At 40.9% G+C, this 26,913-nt stretch overlaps 1 protein-coding gene across 1 annotated transcript in view; it reads left to right on the top strand.

Moving 5' to 3' along the window:
• The first annotated feature begins 1,257 nt into the window (after positions 1 to 1,257).
• The window catches only part of MAP3K7CL (MAP3K7 C-terminal like), an 81,823-nt gene continuing 56,167 nt past the window's right edge, over positions 1,258 to 26,913 (top strand). The window contains exons 1-3 of the mRNA XM_004618977.2: positions 1,258 to 1,379; positions 3,513 to 3,621; positions 21,209 to 21,270. Coding sequence (XP_004619034.1) covers positions 3,552 to 3,621; positions 21,209 to 21,270 — 132 coding nt within the window. The 5' untranslated portion in view covers positions 1,258 to 1,379; positions 3,513 to 3,551. The remainder of the gene's footprint in view (positions 1,380 to 3,512; positions 3,622 to 21,208; positions 21,271 to 26,913) is intronic.

The raw sequence follows: 26,913 nt of genomic DNA on the forward strand, positions 1-26,913 counted from the left end.
CCTTTTTTTAAGAAACCAAAAAATAAGCACATCTAAAGTGGTTGCACCATTTTTCATCCACAGTGGTGTTTGGTGCTATTCATCTTATGGATTTTGGTCATCTTCATAGTGATGCAGTGATATCTCATTGTTGTTTTAACTGTGTAACTAAAAATGTATGAAGTTCAGCCTCTTTTCATACAACTGCTTGCCATATGAATGTCTTCTTTAGTGAGGTTACCTGTTAAGATTGTCCATTTTCACATGGAATTATTTGTTTCCTTTGGGGGAGCTTTAAGAATTCTTTGGGGGATTTGGTGTTATCAAAGTAAATAATTTGTGAAGATTTTCTCCAAGGCTATGATTTGTCTTTGCATTTTCTTTTTACCTCTTTTCCTTTTGTTTTTGGGCTACACCTGGTTGAGCTCAGGGCTTACTCCTGCTTCTGTGCTCAGCAGTTACTCCAGGCAGTGCGTGGTGGACCTATGAAATTGAACCAGGTTGGACCGCCTGCAAGGAAAGTATCTTTGCCCCTGGACCATCTCTTAGCCCCTTGCATCTTCTTAAAACATTTACCTAGAATTATTTTTATGTGCAAGTCCTGGTCCCAACTGTTTTTAAAGGACTACCGACCTTCGGGTTTATAGCAGTTGAAAAGGTAGAATGAGCCTAATGCTTTAATCCCACGTCCCACTGAATCCTTTCACAGTCAATAGCAGTTGTAGATGGGATCAAGTCGTCAAGCCCATCAGTGGCTCAACCTCAAACTCCACGTTCTTAACCGGGATCATCACCGCGATCATCTCAAAGTCAGCCCCTGGGCCTGTCCAACTTGGCAGGGTCTTGCCTCGCTGATTGGAGAGGCCGGCATTTTTGCTGACTGGAGTCATGCTATCTTTGCCAGTTTGCTGGAATAGACACAGACACCCATTGGGTCACGCTGAAGACATTCCTGTCCTGTGAAGCAAGTCTGTTTGTATTTTAGGTTTGCCAGGACTAATGAATTAAAACATTTGGACTCTCCACAACGCGCTGTTTATCAATGCCTGTGACAGGAGGAGGGTTTGCGTTTGCTCCGGCTTTTTCTAGAAGCATGACACCATCCTGGCTGCCGGAGAGGGGAAGGGAAGGGAGAGAGGGGTTGCGAGAAGAAGCGGAACAGGGAGGCCCCGTGGGACGCCGGGGTCTGGGGTGGGGGTGTGTGCGTGGGGGGGCGGGGTGGGGAAGCAGGTAGCAGCGGGACTGGCCTGCCAGTTGTCGTTGCATTTCAGAGTGGCAGTGGCTGCTATGCAGCAGGTGCAGCCCGAGCTCTTCCCAAGCGTCCACTCCACAAAGGCAGCGACTGGCCAAGGCAGTGGCTGGCCCTGGATTACACAAGCGCAGACACTCCACTAAGTGAGGTAAGGCGACAGGTGCGAAAGCCCGGGCTCCAGGCTGGAACACCAGCAACTTAACCAAAGCTCTGTTACAGTCCGACGAGGCACCAGCAGACCGTTTTTTTCCCCCGCAGGCGGTGTGATGAAAAGGCAAGTGGGTTTGGGGGCTCCGGGGGGCCGCGCTCCTTCCCATGGGCATCCTTCCTCGAGGCGCACAGATGTCCTCCCTGTGCTCAGAGGAGAGGCTGTCACTCGCAGTTGCTGATCGATTCGAACCCCCCTCCCTGTGCTGTGTCGCTGGAAGCCGGACCAGAGGTCTAGTTCCAAAGCCCCGGAGGCAGAATTTGCACCTCTTGGGCTTTACGATTCTGGGGCAGCAAAGTCTGGGCATGAGGAGCACTCTCATCCTCAGGCGTTGGGATGAAACGCTTTGGTGGTTGCGCAATGGGCAACGATGTCGCTTTTCTTTTAGCTATGTCTCTCGGGGGACTTTCTTTTCTCTCTCTCTTTTTTCATTCTTTCATTCTCTCTCTCTTTCTCTCTTTTTAACTGTTTGTTTTGTTCAACAGGGGCCAATCTGTTCTCTTCCCCGGGAACAGGTGCTTACCAAGAAACTCACTTCTCGCCAGATGGCACAGACGTGTATGTCAGAGCTAAGACAAAACCCAAAGCCTGAGTCCAGCTTTGAACCATGATTGAATACACCCTTTCTTAAATCCAGTGTTTCGTGTTGTTTTTCCCCAACTGAGAATGACCCGAGACTGGCCCTTTGCGATGTTTAATGACGGGGCCAAAGTAGGAGCCCAGCTGGGTGATGAATGGGTGCTGATTTTTCTCCAAAGTTCTCTAGGTGTTTCGCAGATACCTGTTCTCTTTCCATTCGCTGAATGTGTTGGCGAGGCATATCTGAGCATATGTGTGTTTAGATCTGTGCATTCACTTTGGCTCTGTGAATAATTGTAAACTCGAAATTTGGCTTCTAAACCCTATTTTTAGAGGAGAAAAGTTATGGGAAAGAGTAAGGGATCTTGCTGTGAGAAAAATGTTCTGTGAGCTCTGTTCCCAGAACCTCACTAAGAATGGCTGAGAGATTATATCTTGCCATTTTTTTAGAGGCATTTTCCTTAAAATGTCATTTGGATGTTTTGGTTTACTGTCTGCATGAGAAGAAAAGTAGAGGTTTAAGGGAAATGACTAAAAATGAAAAAGTTAAGTATATGTGTTGAAGCAACAAATTCATGTAGTTACAGCCATATTTTTCCTAGTCTCGGCGAAGGCAGGCTGTCAGATATCTTGGTTGAAATATATTTGGGCTATTTTTTTAATAACATAGTAATATTCATGTATTTTGCCCAACTCCTACCTTCTTTATCTTTAGGGTATTTTCTCTTCATTCTTTGTTTAGTACTTAAATAGTAATTTAATAGGTGGAATAGACTATCACTATTTTAGTTTTTGCTGGTATCACACATGGTGAAGATATACAGCCTTAGAAGTGTTTGATAGGCTCATAGGCAGTGAATCATATACTTGAAGCATGTAACATTCATGATTTAACTGTGGCTGTGTCATTATTGAAACGGTGACATGATCCTCATTCTTCACTAGTTGTGGATCAATCATCCAGGTTCAATTTAGACTTCTGCATGAAAAACTGGTCTAATCTGAACCCATCTGACACACCCTCTTAAAACTTTTTCAAAATAACTTCTTCATATGTGTCAAATTTGAAGACTGGTCAGTGTGAAGGGATACTAAAGCAGTAAGGTTGGTGGGGATGTCACTCCTTGCTATTTCATTCTAGATGTGTTTCCAAAGCAAAAATATATGTATAAACCATAGCAAATGTTTATTTTTGGGGGGTCCACACCCAGCAATGCTCAGGGGATGCTCCTGTTTTTACACTCAGGAATTACTCCTGGCGGTGCTTGGGGGGCCATATGGGATGCTGGGGATTAAACCTGGGTCGGCCATATATCTCCTGTGCTAGCAAATGTTTTTAAGTGTTGCAGGTGAATACTTTCCATGCAGAAAAAAAACAGAGGAGGTTTGAGTATCTTTAAAATAAGAAAGCAGTGCATGCCAACATGCCCACGAATTTCCAGAGGACTCTGTATTCCAGGGTAAAGGGATGACGGTTCTCTCTTGTCCTTACAGCTGGAAGACCCAGGGCAAGGCCGAGCCTCAGGTGCCCACATGATCAGCACGGCCAGGGTACCTGCGGATAAGCCAGTACGCATCGCCTTCAGCCTCGATAATGCTGCAGGTACCTGCTCCCGGGAAAGGGCCCTCTCCCTGCCTGCCGCCTCCTTCCCATCACCTTCTCCAGTCTCACTCAGGATGCTTAAAAAGAATGCACTGTGGGTCGGCCTTAATGATGGGGCTTGTGATTTTTCACCACGCCTTGTTTTAGCTATTTCCAGACTGTCTCTATGGGTACTTCTTCTTCTCTAGCCGCACAGTGATTTTACAACATTTCTTCTTGGTTTTTCCTTTCTCCACTTTAGAATTATTAGTGGTAGTTGTGGGATCAGTGCCAAAATTGTGGAGGTGATTGACACCGGTGGTGGGATTGGTGTCAAAATATTGTATGGCTACAACCTAACTATCAAGAACTTGTAAATCACAGTTCTTTAGTTAATTATCAATTTTTTAAAAATTCCTACAACAAAACAAACTAACAAACAAACAAAAATCACCCTTCCTGTTCTAACAGCATTTCCTGAAGCCTAGGTTTGAAATGCTGGTTGCTCACTCGGCGCCATACTTCTGGCTGAGTGAAGAGACTTTAGCCAAGGGTGATGAAGGGGATGGGTGAGGCAGGCCCTCTCAGAATAGTAAGGTCTGAGGCAAGGGTACCCTTCTCTCAGCCCTTCATCAAGGCTCCTCTTCATGACCTCTTAACACACTGTCTTTGGGATGGACCTCAGGCTGTGACAGGTCACAGTGGGGAGGGAGGGGCTGGATCTCTTCCCTGCCATCCCCCCAGCTCCCTTCTAATGCCTTCTGCTAAAACCACATCATCACATACTCCAGTTATGTTACCATTTAAACCGTGGGTATTTTGAGAACCAGATCTATCTATGTATACTCACTCTCTCATCTGTCTCTTTGATATGCTTTCTACGAGGCCTGTGTAGGGAAAAATGCTTTAAAAAGATACGAATTAAAGATCAGGACAATGTTTTTAGAAGGAAGGACGAGGGGCCAGGGAGATGGCTTAAAAAACTAGAGCTCAGACCTTGCAGGCAGAGACCCCCAAGTTTGATCCCTAATATGGTATGTTCCCTTGAACACTTCCGGTGTAGCTCTGGTAACCTCCAAGTGCCATCAGGATCAAGAAGCGTCATAGAGCTGATATGAGCATTGAATGTTTAAACCTGTTAGGCTGAATATTGCTAGGAGAGACTTCTGTGTCCCTGGAACACTGTTTTAGGGAAATCCATCCCCCCTATTCTGTTTTAAAAGAATTAAAATAGGTAGATTCATTCCCCATAATCATGCAATATAAGAATCCGGGTCCTGTGAATTCTGGTATTACACAACCAATTCAGGCTTTACTATATCACATAATTATGGTTGTACCATATTTACTCCTGGGTTTCCTGGACTGTGCAGCCTGCAGTGGAGGAATTTTCTCTGGGATATAAAGAGGTAAAATCTTACCTATGTTTTCTATGTCCTACTGTTCTATATCCCAGTTCAGGTTGCCTTGAAAGATGGCGTTCAAGGGAAAACTTTCCCATAGGCAAACCCAGTCATGCCAACATTACCATGAATTGAATTTGTATTTTGTATAAGATCTTTGCATATACTATTTGAGAACTTCAAACTAACATTGAACACACTAAAGTAATGTAGGCTTTGGTACTCCTAGTTGTAGAAAAAAAATTTTCTACAACTCAAAGATTGTAACTCAAAACTCAAAAATTCAAAGATCACACCAATAGTAGATTATAGAGTTCTGAGTTAAACTCAGGTATTTAGATTTGACTGCCTGAAATCTCTTCTTTTTTCTACCAGTTTCTCTAGGAAGAAGAAAGAAAAATCCCTTCTCTTTGTGTACATTTTGTAAATGTCCAATTTTGAGGAAAGGGTAGTGCTTGGATGATGAGGTCTTAAGAGAGACACGGGCAAACATCAAATCTGGGAATGAAGATAAACCATTTTCTTTCTTGTGTTCATCACACAGGAGCAGAACATGTCTTATTGTAATCAACAGCCTTACAGAAAAAAAAGTCCAATATAGAAAGCTTGTTAATTTCAAGGAATTATCTCACAGTCTTGGTTGAGACAAATGTACCATTTCCTCATTTTCCTTTTTAACAGAATTTAATGAATGCACAGAAAACAGCATGGAAAGGTGAATCTTGTTTCTTGGGCTGCATGAATAGAATTCTCTTGATGTACAAGATGAGCAATTCGTAATTAATTTGTTACTGCCCTTTTCATTCTCTTGACCCTATTTGGGAATTCTTGCATATTTTTAATCACTCAGTTTAATTGGTTTGTCCTGTTCTCTTGAAAGTGTCCCAAGAATGGTCACTCTTAAAGTCCATAGTTTTTTGATACCATAACTTCAAAAAGGAGTTCTCATTTATTTCAGATAATTCCTACATTCTAGTTCCACAAAAAGATGGGAACTGTATAAAAGACTTCCCACAATTAAGGTAATTTTTTAAAAAATGATCAATGTGTGCCCACATTTCTAGAAAGGACTTCTAGCTAGAACATCTAAAGCAGGACTGGGATCTGGTGCTTCTCAGTCTTTCTTAAAACAATTATCTGTGAGCACTCCTTTAAAATGCAAATTTGAAGAACCTATGGCTGCATGTTTGAAGCAGTGGTGCAGACTGAGGGGCAGCACTCGGTATTTTTTGAATGTACACGAGAGTACGAATGCACAGAAAGATGCTTGGGGACACTCCCTCTAAATTCTTGAGTCAGGAGCGCGTGGTGTGTCTCACAGAGCAACACCTGCTGTCCAGGAACGCCGGGCATGCCTTCGGGATTCCAGTGCGTGGGGCCTGGAGGAAAGCAAAGGAAAGTATCCTTGATTTTCATAATGAACGGGAAAAACTAATGTCCAATTTTAAGGAGTAATTCCATCTGGGTGGATTTATTGTTGATGGCATAAATAGCCATCCCTAAGGAAAAGACACGTCTCTTCTCACAAGCACTGATTTGCTCATATCTTGTGAGATTAGTAGTTGTGTGTCATTTATTCCTGTTATGTTGAAATTACATAGGTAATTTTAGAGCCAAATGGTGTCTATCATGACATAGGATTTTGAATTCAGTGGGTTTCTCAGCCCTTTTCTGTTGCTATTTATACATCTTGGATAAATCACTCAACTTTGATAAATTTCAATTTCCCCTAAGATGTGCATAGTCAAAACACAGATCTGTTGTAAGAATGAAATCATCCAGGTAAAATAGTTAGTATAGTTCTTGACACAAATGGTAAGCACACCACTGGTCACTGTATTTATAACTGATTCTAAAGCATATGTGAAAATAAATTACTTAGCAGTTTAGTGTTTTTTTGCCTATATCTCACACATCTACTCTGATGCCAAGGTAAAAATTATAGTATAACTGATCTGCAATAATTCAGGGACTAATTATCCAGTTGATAGATTGTGGGTGTCTTTGATTCTCAACTTATTCGGTGAATTTAGTTACTCTGACTCCTTCCAGAACTCTGATAGGATGAATGGGGTGTATAAGAGAGGAATGGTATGATCTCCCTATGGGCTTTTTGAAAATTGGGGGCAAAATCTTTGTCTCCCAGAGCAAATGGGAATAGATTTTTGGGAAGATGTGTTTTTTGATTTGGGCTTGAGGGCTGGTGTGGGGTATTGAAAGTCACTGTAGAAAAAGATGGGTGCTATTTCTGGGTACCCAGCGCAAAAAGTGGGTACACATCTTTTAACAATACTTACTTTTTTCTTCAAATGAAAATGAGAGAAACCCTGGTCAGGAAAAGCGTGATATATTCAAGGAGGTGCAAAACCCCTTGTTAATTGGAGCAGAGGTTTGAAAGGTGGATAAATAAGTGCCATTGACTGAGACCCATTTTAAGTCAGACACTGAAGTAGAGTCTTCTGTTTAGCTAGTGGTAGACCAGTTACCAAGCTGATCTTAAAAACTCTACAGCATTTCAATTTCCCTAGAAGCTACAGAGGGTCAGAAGTTGTTCTTGGGCAAGTGAGTGCAGAGTATGAAGAAAACAGTAAATGTGTGGTGACATAGTCTGGATTGTGGAGAGATGCCAAGGCGGAAGAGACATTTGTCTTTGATAGGGGATATCACAGTCATGCTCAGGGAACCATGCACTGTTGAATATCGAACTCAGAGCATATGTTAGGTATGTGCTATAACACCTTCCCTTTCCCCCTGAAATAAGCTGTTAATAATGGTCCAGAGACAAGTGACGAGAGCCTGGATTAGAAGATGGAATGGGATAGCTGCCTTCAGAGTATAGTGATGGAAGGGTTCAAAGGACTTGGTGACAGACTGACCTTGACAGAGCAAAGTTACTCATCGTCCATTGTTACAGAATGAACCACAGCACTTCAAATAGACGGTGGATCTCCAGGGACTTACGTATAGGAAGTAGCCTCGAAAGGGGAAAATCCTCTTAAATACAGACAGCGTTTCTAGCTTATCATCTATTTCTAGATTACTTTATTAGGCAACTATTTCCAGAATCAACAGTGGCTTTATAAATTACATGATTTGTAGTATTTTAATAAACTAATATGTCTGGCATTACTTCTAAACTGGAAATTACAAAGAGTTAAATTTCTAAATTGGGACCTTCATTGAGTTAATTTTCCTGAAAGTAAACATACAGATGGGAAATAGGAATATCACCTCTTAGGTTATTAGAGAATCACTGACTTGTTTCCAAATATGGGGAGAATTTGAAATTGGACGGATATGAATGTTTCAAATTGATTGCTTGAGTTTTTCTTTATATTCTACAGGCCTAAAATCTGACATACTCTTGTACAAATCTACATCTTACATTGTTTGTTCTTAATTTTATTTAGAAAGAATCAAGCACATACTGATAGCTTTCAGTATTTTCTTTTTAAAAAATTCAAGTTACGGTCTGGAGCCATAGCACATGGGTAGGGCATTTGCCTTGCATGCGGCTGACCCAGGTTCAATTCCCAGCATCCCATATGGTGACATAGTCTGGATGTCTCCCTGAGCATCGCCAGGAGTAATTCCTGAGTGCATGAGCCAGGAGTAACCCTGAGAATCACCGGATGTGACCCAAAAAAGTGAAAAAAAAATTCAAGTTACACGTGGTTATTCAATTAAAAAAAATTCAAGTTACTAGAAATTTCCTGTCTGGACATGAGTCAATCATACAACTTTATTTAAAAAAATAGACCTTTTTTTGTTGCTGTCCCCTTGAGGTAATACCACATTCTTCTCACCTATCAGGCTATTTTGTGTAGCAGTAGAAATTCAGTGGAGGAGCTAAATGTGTTTCGCATGAACTGTGTGTGAATATCCATGTATGTGAATAGCACTTCCGGCAAAATGGTGATGTGGGCCAAGTCTATCCTGTCATTGTCCCCTTTTATGGAGACAATATAAACATTTTAAACATAAACATGTAAACATAAACATAACATATGAACATAACATAAATATATGAACATAAACACATAAAAATATAAACATTTTATCCCTTCGGTAACTCTAAGTATTATTTTTTTTCCTTCCTCCATAGGACCCTAGTGTTTTCAGTTGTCTCTTCTGTCAACCGAATTATTTAGTTGGTAGACTCTGTAAAAATCTCATTCCCATTATAAATGAATGAATATTGAGGTTTATCTTTCTCCCTCAGGATGTATGTTTGCACTTCTCCACCCCCTGGGAATCAGGAGAAAGTCAGGGCTCCTACCGGAATGGTCAATATGATATTTGGGAAAATGGGCTTTGGGCAGCCTTATTGATCTCTCTCAAGTCACACTCGATTCCAACTTTGTTTCTTCCTTGATTTTTGTAAAGTCATTTTTACAAAAGTTTGGGTGTGAGGGAGTTTGGGACACACCCAGGGGTGCTCAGACCTCTGTGCTCAGGGGCCAATGCACAGTGTCTGGGATTGAATCAGGGTCACCAACATGCAAGGAAAGGCCTAACCCCCTGGACTATCTCTTTGGTCCTTATTCCTCCCTTCAAAGATACCTCCACACTTATGGTAGCTGCAGTCAGTGGAAAATCCCTTCAGAGTGGGGCTGGGATGGGGATCCCTTATATCTTCACCATTTACAGAGCATTTGATTGAGAGCCAATTTTCATAGAAACTTAATTATCACAGGCTATCAAATCAACATTTTACTATGTATCATTTTAAATTCCTATTTATTTATTTATTTATTTATTTATTTTTGAATCACTCTGATATAGACCCTTACAAAGCTGTTCATGAGTTGGTGTCAGTCATACAGTGTTCCGACACTGTATTGTTATGGAGACAATATAAACATTTTAAACATAAAATATAAACATTAACATAACATATGAACATAACATAAACATATAAACATAAACACATAAAAATATAAACATTTTATCCCTTCGGTAACTCTAAGTATTATTTCTTCCTTCCTCCATAGAACCCTAGCGTTTTCAGTTGTGTCTTTGTCAACCGAGTTATTCAGTTGGTAGACTCTGTAAAAATCTCATTCCCATTATAAATGAATGAATATTGAGGCTTATCCTTCTCCACCAGTGTACCTTTCCCGGCGCCAGTGTCTCCAGTTTTCCTCCCATCACCCCCCCACCTCACCCCCAGACAACATCATTTTTAGTTCCTTATTCTGAGGAATGCTAGAGATTCTTGGAGAACCAATTGGGTTTATTGGTTGGACTCTGTTTCTGAAGATTATAAAACCCAGAAAGTCAGTGAATGCCAGTTGAGTACCAAAGTGCTTTTTACCTGCAATATCCCGTAAATTTAATATTGATAATAATTCTGTAGGGAGTTGTCATTACAGCATACCTTTATGACTATATAATATATAGTCATTATTTATACTGTATAAAATCATTAAAGGTGTGAACTATTGGCTAGGAGAGGAGACTTTCCTCAAACCAAACTGTGTTCATGGTAAGGGATTCATAGGTAAGCCCTTGGGGGCTATTTTTACTTTACTGTCTATTTAGAGATAAAGTCCATGTAATAAAAGCATGTGTCTGGAATTGAAGAAATACTCCAATGATTATGAGAGATGACATGTTTATATAAGATAGGAAAGGAAAATTTGTTTTGTGATGTACTGAGCAGAAAGTATATTTCCAATGAAATCTTTTGCTTTTATTTGTGGTTTCTTTTTTGTTTGTTTTAGGGTCATACATGTTGCTGCTCAGGACCCTCTCTTGGCTCTGTACTCAGAGATTATTCCTGGTAGGGATCGGGGAACCATGGGGCTCAGAGAACCATATGTGGTGCTGGGCGTTAGATGAAGGGAGGCCATGTGAAAGGCCAACACTCTCCTCACTGCACTATTGCTCTGGTCCTCCAGTGGAGACCACTTGAAGCAGATATTTCCTGGCCAGTGTGCATGCTCTCAGCTCAAAATATTCTTTCAGGATTTCAAAATATTCTTTCAGAAGGATAAATGAACAAACTCCACAAAATGATTGCCACGATAACAGTGACTAAATGAGTGCTTCTTAAAATATCACTGTCACTGTCACTGTCATCCTGTTGCTCATTGATTTGCTCGAGCGGGCACCAGTAACATCACCATTGTGAGACTTGTTGTTACTGTTTTTGGCATGGCGAATACGCCCCGGGGAGCTTGCCAGGCTCTGCCGTATGGGTGAGATACTCTCGGTAGCTTGCTGGGCTCTCCGAGAGGGGTGGAGGAATTGAACCCGGGTCAGCTGCGTGCAACACAAACACCCTACCCGCTGTACTATTGCTAAGAACTTTTAAAAGAATTGTCTTTATTTTATTGGTTTAGATTTTGGTCCACACCCCGTGGTGCTCAGGGGCTCAGGGGCTATTCTTGGCTTTGTGATCAGGGGACCATATGTGGTGTCAGGAATTGAATGAAGCTGCCTGTGTGCAAAACAGTGCCTTAACCCCTGGGTTATACCTCTGGTCCCTTGAAACAGTCAGTCTTTAAATGGAATCAGAACTCTCCATGAAGATAAATAACATTCAGTCTATTTGATGTGTGAATCTGTTTTCTTGGTAACTTTAAGTTCTTGTCCGTATGAAATGTTGGTTATTAATCATAAGGAATTGGCAAGGTGTTTGATATCATACCAAATCTTCACCTATATTCTAGTACTTATTTATATCCATATCAATACCTATATGCATATGAAACAAAAAATAATAATTGGTTTGTTTGTGGGCCACACTTCACAATGTTCAGGGATTACTCAGGGCTCTTTGCTCAGGGATCACTCCTGGTGGGACTTGGGGTTCCCTATATGGAGTGCCAGGAATCAAACCTGGGTCAGCTCTGTGCAAAGCAAGTACTCTATCGCTGTACTATGGCTTCAACCAAGGTATGTAGAAGGTTTATCGCTTTTGATTTTTGGGGGGCCACACTTGGTGGTACTCAGGGCTTGCTCATGGCTCTGCATGCAGGGATAACACCCAGAAGTGCTTGGGGAATCATATGGAGTGGTGGGGATCAAACTCAGGTTGGCCGCATGCAAGACAAACACACTACCCCCCTACTATCACTCTGCTCCTCCCCCAAAGCACTGAAGTTTTTAAAAAATATTCTTGATATATTCTGAAATGAATTGGCAACTATGTTGCTGCCTTTATTTGTAAAATCCTTTATTTGTAAAAATAAAATATGAATCTTGATTCAGATTTAAATGAAAACACTCAAAGGCCTTTCATGCATGAGTGATTTTTTAAAATAACATTTTATGTAGAAAGTGTGCTGATAGGAAAGTAGAAGGGAAGCCCTACTTAAATGAGAACTTCAATGTCTTTTCATTTACTCTTTTGTAAATGTCCAAGCCCTGAGGAGGTGGCTTCATCAGAGGAATCTTCCTTAACTGACCTGAGGAAGATATAGCAATTAGAATTAGTTATCTTCATCTTGCCTCCCTTCTTTGATTATTTAGATGAAAAGTCAACTCCTCAATTCTCACCATTTTGCAGATGCTCATACATGAATACAAACGCACACATAGCTCACTTGTCTCACCATTATTCCTTTGATAGTGTACCAGAAAGGGAATGAAAGGTAAATTCAATTATAGTAATCGTTTGGTATTATGCTAATTAGTTTCTATGTGCTTCAAACGAAATGGCTTACAAACATATGTCAGCTTTCTGAAACAGACATAATGGCATCTATTTTGCAGAGAAGATTACAGTATAACCCCTTTCCCAAACCTCTAGGTACTTAATTTTAATTTATTTAAAGACTTGTTATTGAGGTAACTGGTTTACAAGAATGGAAATGTATATCTTTTAGGTGTAAAACGTTACTACACTATGCTCTTAATCAAACTGCCAGAACCCTTCCATGACTCTCTCTTCCACATTATCTGACATCTCCTCTGAATTCTGTAGGGAGAGTCTAATAGTTCATTTTCTTGAGACATTATCAATTCCCTTGCTTTGTTTCTTTATAGGCAACATATTAATGTGATCATTTGGTATTTAGGCTGGAGCAATGGCACAGTGGGTAGGGCATTTACCTTGCACGCAGCCGACCTGGGTTCGATTCCTCCGCCCCTCTCGGAGAGCCCGGCAAGCTACGGAGAGTATCTCACCTGTACGGCAGAGCCTGACAAGCTACCCGTGGCATATTTGATATGCCAAAAACAGTGACAAGAAGTCTCACAACTCCGTTGTGAGATGTTACTGGTGCCCGCACGAACAAATCGATGAACAACGGAACAGCTGTGCATTTGGTATTTGTTTGTTTTTATGACTTATTTTGCTCTAGTTACATTCAAGATGAAGCAAAAAAATAAACTTTTATCTCTTCTTACAGCTGCATAGTATTCCATTGCATGTATATACCACATATGCATCTTCTTTTTTTGCTCATCTGTGGTCAGGCACTTGGGTTATTTTCTCAATGTGATTACTATAATTGAATTTACCTTTCATTCCTTTTCTGGTACACCATCAAAGGAATAATGGTGAGATAAGTGAGGTATGTGTGCACTTGTATTCATGTATGAGGCATCTGCAAAATGGTGAGAATTGAGGGGGTTACTCCTCATCTTTCTCTTTGGCACGCTCTCTCTCTTACACATTTATTTTAATCACTGTAATTTAAAGAACTATTATTGGTAGAGTTTCATGCATAAAAATTTCAGGACCACACCCTCCACCAGAGTGTTCACTTCCCTTCACCATCTTCCCAATGTCTCCCTCCCTTTTCTCCCTCCATCATTCTCCCCTGTGGTAAAGCTTCCTAATAGAACCCAGTTCTTAGTTTCTGTTTTCTTGTGCATCTGTTTATTTCCTACCATGCTTCTTTTTATTTCACATACGAGAGAGATCATTTTGTGTCTTTTCCCTCTCCCTTGGGCTAAGTTCTCTTAACCTGATATTCTCCATATCCATCCACAAAACAGCAAATTGCATGATTTTATATTTTTTGAGGGGGTGGGAGGAATTGGGTCACTTCCAGTGGTGCTCAGAGCTTACACCTGGTTCTGTGCTCAGGGATCACTCCTGGTGGCAGCAGGAGGACATATGAGGTGCTAGAGATCAAACTCAGGTTAGCTACCAACCATACTATCATTCTGACCAGACTTCATCTTTTCTTATAGTCAAGTAGTATTCATTCCATTGCATATATATATATATATATCATAGTTTTTTTTTAACACAGTTGTCTGGTTTTAGACATTTGGGCTATTTCCAGATTTTGGCTGTTGTTAATAGTACTTTATGTTTCCATATTTTGACTAATGTAAATGAACTATAATGAATATCATTGTACACGTCTTTTTGAATTGTACTTTTGTGTTATGTCGATAGATTCCTACGAATGAAACTGCTTGATGATATATAATTCTATTTTTAATATTTTTGAGATATCCTCAAACTCTTTTCCATAAAGGCTGAAACTTGCTAGCATTCTTACCAGCCGTGAATGAAAGTTTCCATTTCTCCACATCATCTCGAGCACTTGCTGTTTCTGATCTTTTTGATGCAGTCCATTCTCGTGTTTTGAGGTGAGGTAATAACTCAGTTTTGTAGTTGGCAATTCCCAGGTAATAAGGAATGATGTGCCCTTTCTGCACCATATGCCTATTAGTGTTATGTGTCTTTTAAAAATATTCTTGAGAAACAAAATACCTATTCAGCTCATCTCATCACAAATATATATATGTATCTTTCTATATCTCTCTCTATTTTTGATGGAGTTTGTGGGATTTTTTTTGCTGTTGAGTTTTATGAGTGTTTAATACATCTTAGTTATTGGCTGTTGTCAGATATGTGACGTGTAAATATTTTCTTACATTCAATAGGATGTCTTTTTGCTTTAATAGTAGTTTAATTTGTTAACTTTTTGGTGTGATGGTTGATGCTCCTGTTTGTTTGCTTTTATTTTCCATACCAGGGGAGCACAATCACCAGATACACCACCCAACTACCCAATCAAGTAACTCTATAACCATGTGGGAAACTGTGTCTTAAAGAGATGATGTTCATTGTTTGCATTTATCAATGAAAAGGGGAATTCAGGATTCTAACCCAGGATCTGTCTGTCAGAATGTTGCACTCACTGGCAGTGTCCTGAGTACTTAGGAGTCTTCACTGTCAAAAAATTTCCAGGGAAAGTTTTGCAAGAGCCTCGCCTCTACAACCACTGCCCAAAGGCACTAACCTCAAAGGTCATTTGGTGTCTGGTGCTCTGAAGGATGTCTTCAGGATGCTTGGGTCAGGTCCAGCTACATAATTAGAGGGGCACAGTAGGTAGGAAGAAAGAAAGAGAGAAAGAAGGAAAGAGAGAAGGAAAGAAAGAAAAAAAAGAAAGAGAGAAAGAAAGAAGGAAAGAAAGAAAGAAAGGAAGGAAGGAAGGAAGGAAGGAGGAAGGAAGGAAGGAGGAAGGAAGGAAGGAGGAAAGAAAAGAAAGAAATAAAGAAAGAAAGAAAGAAAGAAAGAGAGAAAGAAAGGAAGAAAGAGAGAAAGAAAGGAAGAAAGAGAGAGAAAGAAAGAGAGAAAGAGAAAGAAAAGGAGGAAAGGAAGAAAGAGAGAAAGAAAGAAAGAAGGAAAGAAAGAAAGGAAGAAAGAGAGAGAAAGAAAGAGAGAAAGGAAGAAAGGAAGAAAGAAAGAAAGAAAGAAAGAAAGAAAGAAAGAAAGAAAGAAAAAAGGAAGAAAGGAAGAAAGGAAGAAAGAGAAAGAAAGAAAGAAAGAAAGAAAGAAAGGAAGAAAGAAAGAAAGAGTGAGAGAAAGAAAGAAAGAAAAAGAGAAAGAAAGAGAGAAAGTGAAAGAGAGAGAGAAAGAAAGAGAGAAAGTGAAAGAGAGAGAGAAAGAAAGAGAGAAAGAGAGAAAGAAAGAAAGAAGGAAAGAAAGAAAGAAAGAGAAAGAAAGAAAGAAAGAGAGAAAGAGAGAAAGAAAGAAGGAAAGAAAGAAAGAAGAAAGAAAGAGAGAAAGAAAGAAAGAAAGAGAGAAAGAGAGAGAGAAAGAAAGAAAGAAAGAAGGAAAGAAAAAAGGAAAGAAAGAAAAAGAAAAAGAGAGAGAAATAAATAAATAAATAAATAAATAAAGAATGAAAGAAAGAAAGAAAGAAAGAAAGAAAGGAAGAAAGAAAGAAAGAAAGAAAAAAAGATCTCCAAGAGACTCTGTCCAAAAATCGCAAATTGCCAGAGCCTGACACTAAGATCAGTTCCCACCTCAGTGTGAGGCTCTGGTGTGCGCACATACCTGCCCTTGGCTCCAGCTGTGAGCACGGAGAACGTTGTTGCATGAGGGAATTCTGGCCAGGACGCTGCCCAGGTCTAGTGGAGAGTGGATTGTGGCTCAGAAATCTCCTCCCAGAGGGGCTTCTCCATTCCCTGAAGCTCCCTCTGAGTGGGCACTTAAACTCTTTCTACTTAGGATTGAAATTTTCCAGCTCAGACCCCAGTTGTGTCTAGGACGGACACACAGTGGGTCAGGGACAGAATGAATTCTCAAGTCCAGTCAAGATCTTTTCTAAAACAGTGAGTGTTTGGAAGACCTGGTCTGGTTCTGATGAAGAGCCAGAGATTGTCATCTCTTATATGAAACAAAAAATAAGGGCATGGAAGTGTGTGTGTGTGTGTGTGTGTGTGTGTGTGTGTGTGTAGTGTTTGAGTTTTTCTTTTGTCTATACAAGCCAACTGATCTGGATAATAATCTTATATGCTAAAATTATTAGTTTTAGGATTTTGGTGCCAAAATAGTTTGTCCTAGAGAGTTACTACAGATACTTTGTAGTTGTTTTATAATCTGTTTTACTAGAGGAATGAACAGTTGGGCATTCTAAGGCCTACTTTCCAGTCTTTGCCAGGAAGTTTTACTGACTCACACAGTACCAAAGTCTGGGAACCCCAGGACCAAAACGGAAAGACGAGAACCTACGTCCCGAGAGGGTGGCATGGGATGGTTCTTTCTTTGCCCCTCCCAGAGGCAGCATTCTCTGAAAATTCTCACCACATAACTCTCATGGCTAAATAACAGCGGGGACCTGGTAACACTCACTTATCCGACTCATGCAAGCACCCAGAGAAGGCAATTTGAGGGCATGTGAAAACAGAATAATCACAAAACAACTCAGCAGCTGCTCAATCGATGGCATGATGAGGCCAAGATGAAATGTACTATGGTATGTGATAATGGTTGGCATACCAATAAGGAAGTTCTATCTTAAGTACCATTGACTTAGTCACATCATGTCCGCAAAATAGTCGGTGACTATCTCTTTACTAAAAAGCATTCCTCCTTAATTGATTCCTTTCTATTCTGTCATTAAAAAAAATCCCCTCGGATTCATTTTGCTTATTACCTTAAGCTCTCCTAAGTGCCATTTTGAAAAGGAATCCTACAAATAATGTCCTTATGAATTAAAAAGTATGACAAGGTAAGTTTTCAATTTAGCATAGCCCCTCTGTCCTTGCTTTGCCTATTACAGGTACTCAATACATACTTGGTGAATAAATGAATTTTAACAAAAATGGACTTGCATTCTGATTTTGTCACACAGTAAACACATCTAGCAACTTCTTGTCTTTAAAAAAAAATAACAATTCAAATTTCTGGTGGGAGAGGATCCCTGGTATAGCTACTGTATAGCCTATTTTGTGCTTCTGGAATTGTCTAAACAAACCAAATTGCTCTCAGGACTCTGATCCAGCCTCACTGTCAAAATGTTTTACAACGATTTGGCCAAATGTTTGTGGAACAGCTGTGCTACTCATCTGCCTGAGTCATTTCCTTCTTTCCTTTTGGCTCAGTCCTATGATTCATCATTCTGCTTTTAGAATATTTGCCTATTTTTAAAGTCTGTCAAAGAAGGCAGCCACTGTTTAAAAGTAAACACACCACACATCAGCGTGGGGCAGCTTTGTAAGCAGCTTCACAAGTCCTGAAATTTCTGGCTGGCCGGGATGCCAGATTAACCAGATGGCACAGAGCAGCGAGATAGAGGGCTGGCTCTCACGCTTGGTCGGCACCCAACATCTGTCTTTGGTTTTCTTGTTTCTGCTGCCATTTCCTGTTGGAATGAATCCAACTTGATCTGTCCTTTAACAAAAGTCTTTGCTTTTCTCTCTAAAACTGGCTGTTAAATGTTTATTTCCATGTCAATCAATTTGATTCTTCCTCAACTCAAGAAATCCGATGTGAAGCTCTCAATCTGTCAAACTATTACTGTGGTCACATTTATGTGCCTCGAATGGCGTGACTGTATATAAAACAGTTTGTTTTCATAATAAGCTTCATTAATTCTGAGTCTTAACAGGTATTTGTCACTTTACTAGAGTAAAGCAAATGATAATTCTTTCTTCTTCTTCTTCTTCTTCTTCTTCTTCTTCTTCTTTCTTCTTCTTTTTCTTCTCTTTCTTCTTCTTCTTTTCTTCTTCTCTTTCTTCTTCTCATTCTTCTTTCTTCTTTTTCTTCTCTTTCTTCTTCTTCTTCTTCTTTTCTTCTTATCATTCTTCTTCTTCTTTTCTTTCTCCTTCTCCTTCTCCTCCTCCTCCTCCTCCTCCTCTTCCTCCTCCTCCTCCTCCTCCTCCTCCTCCTCCTCCTCCTCCTCCTCCTCCTCCTTCTTCTTCTTCTTCTTCTTCTTCTTCTTCTTCTTCTTCTTCTTCTTCTTCTTCTTCTTCTTCTTCTTTTATAATAAAGTAGGAAAGAGTGATTTCACAGGGAGCAGGCAGCCTCGAGTCCCATTCCTGGCTGTCTTCTAGAATTTTAAAATACACTATCATTGCTTTGCAGAGATAGTTTCTTCTTCTAATGAGTGCCGCTTATATAGGTTTGAGATGCCAAAGTATAAAATGTTCTTCTTTGCCTGTGCCAAATTATTGTAGCCTCAATGAACTAAATTCATTGTGATATCTGAGTCACTCATACTTTGCTGAAATAAATTTAAATGCATCTTGGACCATAAACATTTTTACAAAGTGTAGGTTTTTTTAATGTCAGTTATTTCTAAAAGGTCAGCGGCAGCAAGGGAATATTCCTTTCTTTTGTCTGATTCTTGACAAATGACAATGTGTACTGAAAAAGCCACAGTAATTGACAGAAGCTGTCACCACTAATCTCAGTAGGAAGAGATAGTTCCAAAGGCTCGGACATTGGACCTCCTGGTTTCTGTCTGAGATCATCCTGCAGTTTGTAGGCTGAGTGTTGGGGAAATCTCTCCCTTTCCATTTACTGTCTAAAGCTAAGTTGTGTTACTGGATCTGCGGCATTGTCTGGCATGGGCCAAGGAACAAATGGGTTTAAATTTGGTGATGCATTGTCACTGTCTTAATCCACTTCTAAGTGGATGTAACATTAAACTGGTCTTGACTAAAATATATTAGAAGCTTCATGTGATGTGCCCCTGGAGGTGTTTGGCAGAGGTTAATACTATTCTTGTTTGAATTGCCTCTCTGACAAGTGTCTTTGGTGGCTTCAAAGAGATGTAATCCCCCTTAGAAATCAGGAGCTGTGTGTGTGTGTGTGTGTGTGTGTGAGTGTGTATTCTATTATGAGTCAGGAAGGGGCACACACTTCTGCATTGTGTGTATCCTGTATCACTTCCTCTAGTTAAGCTAGAACAGTTTTAATAAATAAATTTGATTATGCTAGTGAGAATACGAAAACCATTGTCTTGGTGTTGAGAAGATAGCTCAGGGGCCAGGGGTGGTTATGTTCTAGTTTCAGGGCTAGAGCAGCAGTATACTCATGAGAGATTCTGTGGTAGCAGCTATTTTTTTAATTATTATTTTGGGTCTCATTCCCCTGACCCTGAAAGAGCCTCCAATGTGGCACCATTGGAAAGGATGTGTAAAGAGAGGTTTCTAAAATCTCAGGGCTAGGACGAATGGAGACGTTACTGAGACCACTCGAGAAATTTGATGATCAACGAGATGATGATGATGATGTTGATGATTATGACTATTATTTTCATTGAATCACTGTGAGATATACAGTTACAAAGTTGTTCACGATTGGGTTTTAGTCATACAATGTTCCAACACCTTTTCCTTCACCAATGTATATTTGACCAATGTATATTTCCTACTACCAGTGTCCCCAGTTTCCCTACCAGTCATCTGCCACCTCCCATCCAGCCTGCCTCTGTGGCAGAAAATTTTCTTCTTTCTCTCTCTCTCTCTCTCTCTCTCTCTCTCTCACTCTCTTCCTTTCTCTTTCCTTTTAGCATTATGGTACTGAAATGCTGCCATGCTTATCTCTTTACCTACTTTCTGACTGAGGTATATTAAGTCAAAATCCATCAGGGAGATGGCTCCAGTGCTAGAGCATATGCCTGGCATGGACCAGACCCTGAGTCCAAACTGTGGTACCATAACCCCCCTGAATGGTTAGGCCTGTATCTCCTGACTGAGCTTCAATGGGTGTGGCCTCTATAAAAAAATAAAAATAGAATCCATTTCTCTCTTAGGTTTCCTTAGATGCTTCTAAGAACAGCATCGTTGAACTCAACCATTGGCAAGGTTCTTAGGACCAATCCCATTCAGGATGCCAGAGGCAGAGTCACCATGCTTCCTCAGCTCTGGCCCTCTTGCATCAAGGGGGTGGACTGGGCCATAGGTGGGGAGTGTGGCCTGGTGTGTTGGAAGAAATGCCTCGTGTGGTTGCTGCCTGCTGCCCACTGTCACCCTGAAAGAGGCTGTTAAGTGGAGACGAGCAAGGGGCAAAGCCCCCGAAGCATGCTGGAGCTAGAATGCTCCAGGGAAGCATCAAGGTTTCTTTTTCTCACCAAGACATTCTTCCTTGCAGCTGAGAAGGTTTTGGTCACTTCCTTAGCCCTTTGTTAAAACACTTTCCTGCCTTTCCCAGTTTCTGCTTCTGGCTGAGGTAGCAGTTCTGAATTACAAGCAGTACTTCACTTGAGCTCTACCAGTGAATGCTATTTATCATTCGAGCATTCTGACATGTGTTTGCAAATTTCAGGCCACCCCACCCCCTACCCGCTGCCCCCTATGCTCTCTGTGCTTCTGTTTGTACCAAAAATGAGCAAAATTCTCTTCTGTGTTCTATTTGTTCCCAGAAAAAGTGATAAAAATAACCAAAGCCCTGAGTATGAAGGATTTAAGGCCACAAATCCAAAGATGGTAAGAGCAATTCAACTCTCTGTAGAGAAAGAGTTGAGTAGTAAAGAACTGTTTTATTTTCATGTTTTTAGATGATACGCCTCCTGAAGAGTTCATTCCTCCGGTCTTTCCAGAATTAGACCAGCAGCTGCAGGTAAGGATTCTTCTAGAGTCTCTCTTCTTCCCTCTTTAATTTTGTAAAATATAATTTGCTGTAGAATAGTTTACCCGGGACATACTGACTTGGAGACAGAGTGGGGAACTTTCAAGTTGTCAAATTTCTAGAGCTCCAATAGGCCACCTACCTGTCTGGTCATCTGTGACAACATCACACTATCAAGAACTTGAATCAAAGAATTTCTAGGACCAGAGGAAAGGACTGTGCCCCTTCACTGCAGCTATCTCCGCTACCTAATGAAGTTAATGACTGAGAGGCACACTAGGCAGAGGGGACTTGTCAGCTGTGCCAAGATTGATCTCCCTTTCTCTACCCAGCTGTCAATTCTCTCAAAACGTTAGGAGGCTAAAATTACTTGTAGCTAAATCTTCTGGTTTGAATCACAAGAGAAAAGACTTGGGTTGAAGAGTTCGTGATGGATTCATGACAAGCATCCTAGCTTAACACAATCATTTTAAGGCACTCGATGGTGAAATTTTTAATTTTCTTTAGATGAGTTGTGGTCATTCTAGGCAGAGATAGCCTTAGGAAGAGGTTTTATCTAAAATTCCTATATACACAGTCCTGGAGTCGGATAGTGACTTGAAAAATTCCCTTTGTGGTCATGTGGAACTAAGCCTAACAAGAATCTTAAGTCCTGTGCACAGACTTTATAGTCAACACTTCCCCCTCCCCACAAAGGTTGATTTTTAAAAATCGTTAAGAGAATTCTCCATCCCCAGTTTTGAACAGATCCTGACGGTCCTTATTATTTCACACCCAGTAACCTTTCCCACTAGTTGGAATGCCTGGTACCCTGAGGTCATTTCTCTAGTCATACAGAACCATCAGCAGTGGTGAAAGAGCCCAGAAGGAGAGGCTGTATGATCCAAGATGGTGCCCTGCGTATTGGTTCTGCTATTTTAACTTTGCTCCCAATGCACAGAGCTCATCTTACAGCACCCAGATCCAATTAGAAGGGTCGGGTCTCTATAGTGAGCTGGCGTCTTAGTCACAAGCCAGCACAGCGCTGATATGATAGGATCCCTGAAAGGCACCCTCAGTCTCACCTCCGTCGTAATCCAGGGCACTGTCCTAGTCCTTTAATGGAAATCCTACTCTAAGGAGCAATACCAGAAATTCAGGAGGTAAGAGATGATGTGGATCAACACACACTTATCAAACGATTAGCTCCATTCTCCTGTAACATATCCTCCGTCACTCTCAACCATTTTATCTTCCTCTCTGGAGGGTCTTTGACCCAGATTTTCTGACTTTTCATGATAGCCAATCATATTTACCCAACATCCTTTCTTTCTATTCTGGAGAATAACTCAACTTTCTGCTATTCTGCCCAGCATGTGTATATCATATTCAATATACGTGATTAGTTTTTCTCCTAACAAAATGACTATATACGAGCTGTTGGTGAGGAGTGGAATTGTACTAAAACAACCATATGTTGCCCCAGCCAGTTTCTCCCTTTAAATTTTACTGTCACCTCAGAGTTGTTTTATAACTGTGGGAGCTAAGGGCAAGTAAGGCATAAACAAAACTTGAAAATCAAATATTAAAAGCTGATTTAGAGTCTTGTTCCCCATCAAGAGTCATAAATTCTACATTTTTGGTAACATAATTCATAAGTGTTACTTTGTTGTATTGGAAAAATTCTTTTCCTTTGAGAAAGAAGGGTTCTTGTTGGCTGATGGCCCATTTTTCACAGGATTCATCACACCCCTGGCAATATTCCAGATCATTTTTCTATAAAAGCATTGCTAGGTCCATTTAAATTTTATAACTTCTAATTCCATGCGACATCTCTTAGAAATTGAGTTTATTTAATTATCTTAAGTCAAGTGGGACTTTTTCACCTCCGTTGGTCCTTACTGAGTTAGGCGGTTGAAAGATTGGTTCCTGACTCTTGGACTTTGGTTTCTTCATGGGGAAGAGAGAACACATTTCCCATGTCACCGCCAAAAGCACCACTGGGTTGTTGGGTAATGGAGATGACTCAGGTTCTTATAAATGTGTATCACCAGTTGTCAAACCACTAACTGGGTTGTCTGTCTCTAGGCCCAGGCCCTGTTATATTTCTTCTATATTTTTAGGGTGTGAGGAACTGAAATCTAAGATGGTAAGGCCCAAGAGAGAGCTCGGGGTGTAAGCCTTGTGTATGGGAGGCCTTGGCTTTTGTCACTAGCGCTAGATGTCTATCCACCTGACACTAACAGGTGTAACCCTGTCCAACCCCAGCACCCCAGGTCTGAGTCACATTGCGTGGCAGGGCTGGGAATTGCACTTCCTGTCTGGGTTTGCTGAGAATCCTTTAGAGTATCCCCGGTGCCCCCTGAGCTTTGTTTGGGAGATCCCTCTTCACCCCACAAATAAAACAAACCATGGTGAGGCTTGGGAGGTGAATGCTAATTCAAAAACTACATCAGTGGCTGACGCTATAGTATAGCGGGTAGGGTGTTTGCCTTGCATGCGGCTGACCCGGGTTCAATTCCCAGCATCCCATATAGTCCCCCTAACACCCTAGCACTGCCAGGAGTAATTCCTGAGTGCAAAGCCAGGAGTAACCCCTGTTCAATGCTGGGTGTGACCCAAAAAAGCAATAATAATAATAATTGACCCGGGTTCAATTCCCAGCATCCCATATAGTCCCCCTAATACCCTAGCACTGCCAGGAGTAATTCCTGAGTGCAAAGCCAGGAGTAACCCCTGTTCAATGCTGGGTGTGTACCAAAAAACAATAATAATAATAAAAAAACTGCATCAAAAATCAGATTTCCCTTCCCACCCCAAGTTCCAGCGCCACTTGGGGGAACTCTGGTGACACTGCGGGCTGCTGGCTGCACACTGAGATATCAGGTGTTAAAATCACTCAGTCACTCAAAGCCGATTCTTGTCTCTATGCTGAACCTGAGCATTTGAATTGAAGCCATTCAGTAGCCAGCAAAGACTCAGGACTGCAAGCAATAAAAATGCTCTATGTTTGGAAGGAGCCGTTTATTCCCCCAGAGCAGGCTGTCTTTATAGTCAGTCTCCCTCGCTTTCATCACATAGTAATGACTCCGGGAATTTGACCAACCCACATAATCCTCTATGGAAGCCTTACAGGTTACAAAGGCCTATGAAGTGCCTTGTGGCTGTCACTATTTGCTCCAAGATGAACGGATTCTTGAGTTTCCCTTGGAGCCTTGAACATGTAGGGGGGGAGGGGAAGGATGAAGTGATTATTGCCAATTCCATTCTGTGCAACCCCCTTGAGATAAATCCTGGTAACACACTCCGAGTATTTACTCAGTAAGGCCAGATTTGGGGCCGGGAATCGAACCTGGGTTCCCTGCATGGAAAACTTGCACTCAGCCGTTGAGTTCTCTCTCCTGCAACAAATAACTGACAGGGACCCCTTTCCCTCTAGGAGTATTTAAACTGAGCAACTGCTCACGTTACTTTGATAACAATTTTTTTTTGCTTGTTTGTTTCTGGTTCAGAATTTGCCCTAATGTGGTTCGAGAACAACTTCAAAAACATTTCTTCTCTCTCCAATCCTTTAGTCTTTGATTATTTGTAAAATATGGCTCTAATGTATCTGTTTGATTGATACTCTCCCCTCTTTGACCTCCAAGATTTTTTCTCTTGCTCTGCCAGCAATGTGGGCATGTTTGAGCATGTAATTCACGGTGCTTCTATTTTCAAAGAAGCCCGAAAAAGCTTGAACGAGAATAGCAGTGACAAACATTTTCTCTTGATGTCTCTATTAACATATTGGGCAAGAGACTTGGTGGGGGGAGGTGTTAAAATGATAAAGAGCATTTCTTTATGGGCTATGAATTTCTTTATTTTATTTTATTTTATTTCTAAATTTCTTTATTTCTATGTTCATCGTGGGCTATCGGTCTCAGCCAGGGGTGATCGATGATTCTACTCGTGCTGATTCTTTCCCTTGAACTCTGTTTCTAAATTCTCCACGCCAATTAGAGAGAATGTCTGGGCAGAACTAGGCTAGACCGAATACACAGAAACAAATGAACAAAAGGTCTAATTCTATGCCCACTTCTAAGAATGAATGTATCACTGTATCACTGTCATCCCGTTGTTCATCGATTTGCTCAAGCGGGCACCAGTAATGTCTTCATTGTGAAACTAGTTGTTACTGTTTTTGGCATATCGAATATGCCATGGGTAGCTTGCCAGGCTCTGCTGTGAAGAATGAATGGAAGATCATAATTAACTTTTAGCGATTAGAAGAATGCTGTAAAAACATTTTGATAGGGATCTCACCCCACTGCCCCGTGATACTGAGGGTTCTGGGTCTCCCCCAGCTAGTCTCAGATCTGCTGGTGGTTGGGGACACCCGGGCCACCCCCAGTGGTGCTCTGGGTACCATGAGGTGAAAGAGTTGGAACTCAAGAGTCTTGTGCCTGTTAGATTTGTGTTCTACCACTTAATCTATCTCCCTGGTCCTGATATCATCTAACAGTCTAGGGTAAGGACTCAGGACCGAATTTCATTTAATTTTTCACCATGTTCTGGGGACTTTGGTTTGTTCTACAGATGACGTAAAGGTACGGTGTGGTTTAATTGATTGCAAAGAGGAATATCCTTTTATTCCCAGGGAGAGACCTTGCGACAATAGACAGAAATGTAGTTCCCCATGCGGTGACTGGAGCATGGGCCTCAGCAGTCAACTGTCCTGCATATGGCTCTCAGCTTCATACCTAAGAGCTTAGGGATTTGGGGCAGGTAATTTCCTCTCTGTAGACCACCCCACTTCTCGCTTCTCAGAACTGCAAAGTGGCAACAGCAGTATCTTTCTCACGTTTTTATTGTGGTAATTAAATGTGTTAATGAGTAGATCTAGCACTGCTAGGCAAAATAATTGGCTTGTTTAATGTTAATTTCCTTCCCTAACTGAAGTTACCTAATGGGATATATAAAAGTAAGCAACTTATCTTTGTACACATAGAATGAGATAAAAAGAAGCATCTCTTTGGATTTTTTTAATGAGCAACGTTCGGGGGCTGGGAGGATAATACAGCAGGGAGGGCGCTTGCCTTGCATTCGGTTGATTTGGGATCGATCCCCAGCATCCCATATGGTCATCCATGCATCAACAGGAGTGCAGAGCCAGGAGTAACCCCTGAGCACTGCCAGGTGTGGCCCAAAAACAAAAAACAAGGAGCAAGGTTGTAATGTCCTCTTTTTCCTATTAAGCTAGGATACTAGGAAGACATCTGATTTCAAAAAACAAACAAACTGAGTAATGGTTTCAGTCCTTTCCTTCTCAGATCCAAGAAGATGGTGACAGATTTTCTGTGGTACACATTGAACTTATATTATTTTTTCTCAGAAAACGTCTGTTAAGAAACTGATGTCACCTCCACAAATAAGCAATTGCAAAGTGGTGGTTGTGATCAATAATGTCTTGTTATCCAAGTATTCTATCCAGAACTTTCTTTTAGAATTTTAGTCAATTTATTGCTTCATATCTGGGAAATAAAAATGATAGTGATTATGCATTTATTACAACGTTAATAAATCTTAACATTTCAGGATCTGGCTACATCTTTAAGTTTTTTCAATGTAGGCACCATAATTTATAAAGCTATTAATAATAGTGTTTCAGCCATACCA

Source organism: Sorex araneus, chromosome 2, assembly GCF_027595985.1.
Source record: "Sorex araneus isolate mSorAra2 chromosome 2, mSorAra2.pri, whole genome shotgun sequence".
In the NCBI taxonomy this organism is placed as follows: domain Eukaryota; kingdom Metazoa; phylum Chordata; class Mammalia; order Eulipotyphla; family Soricidae; genus Sorex; species Sorex araneus.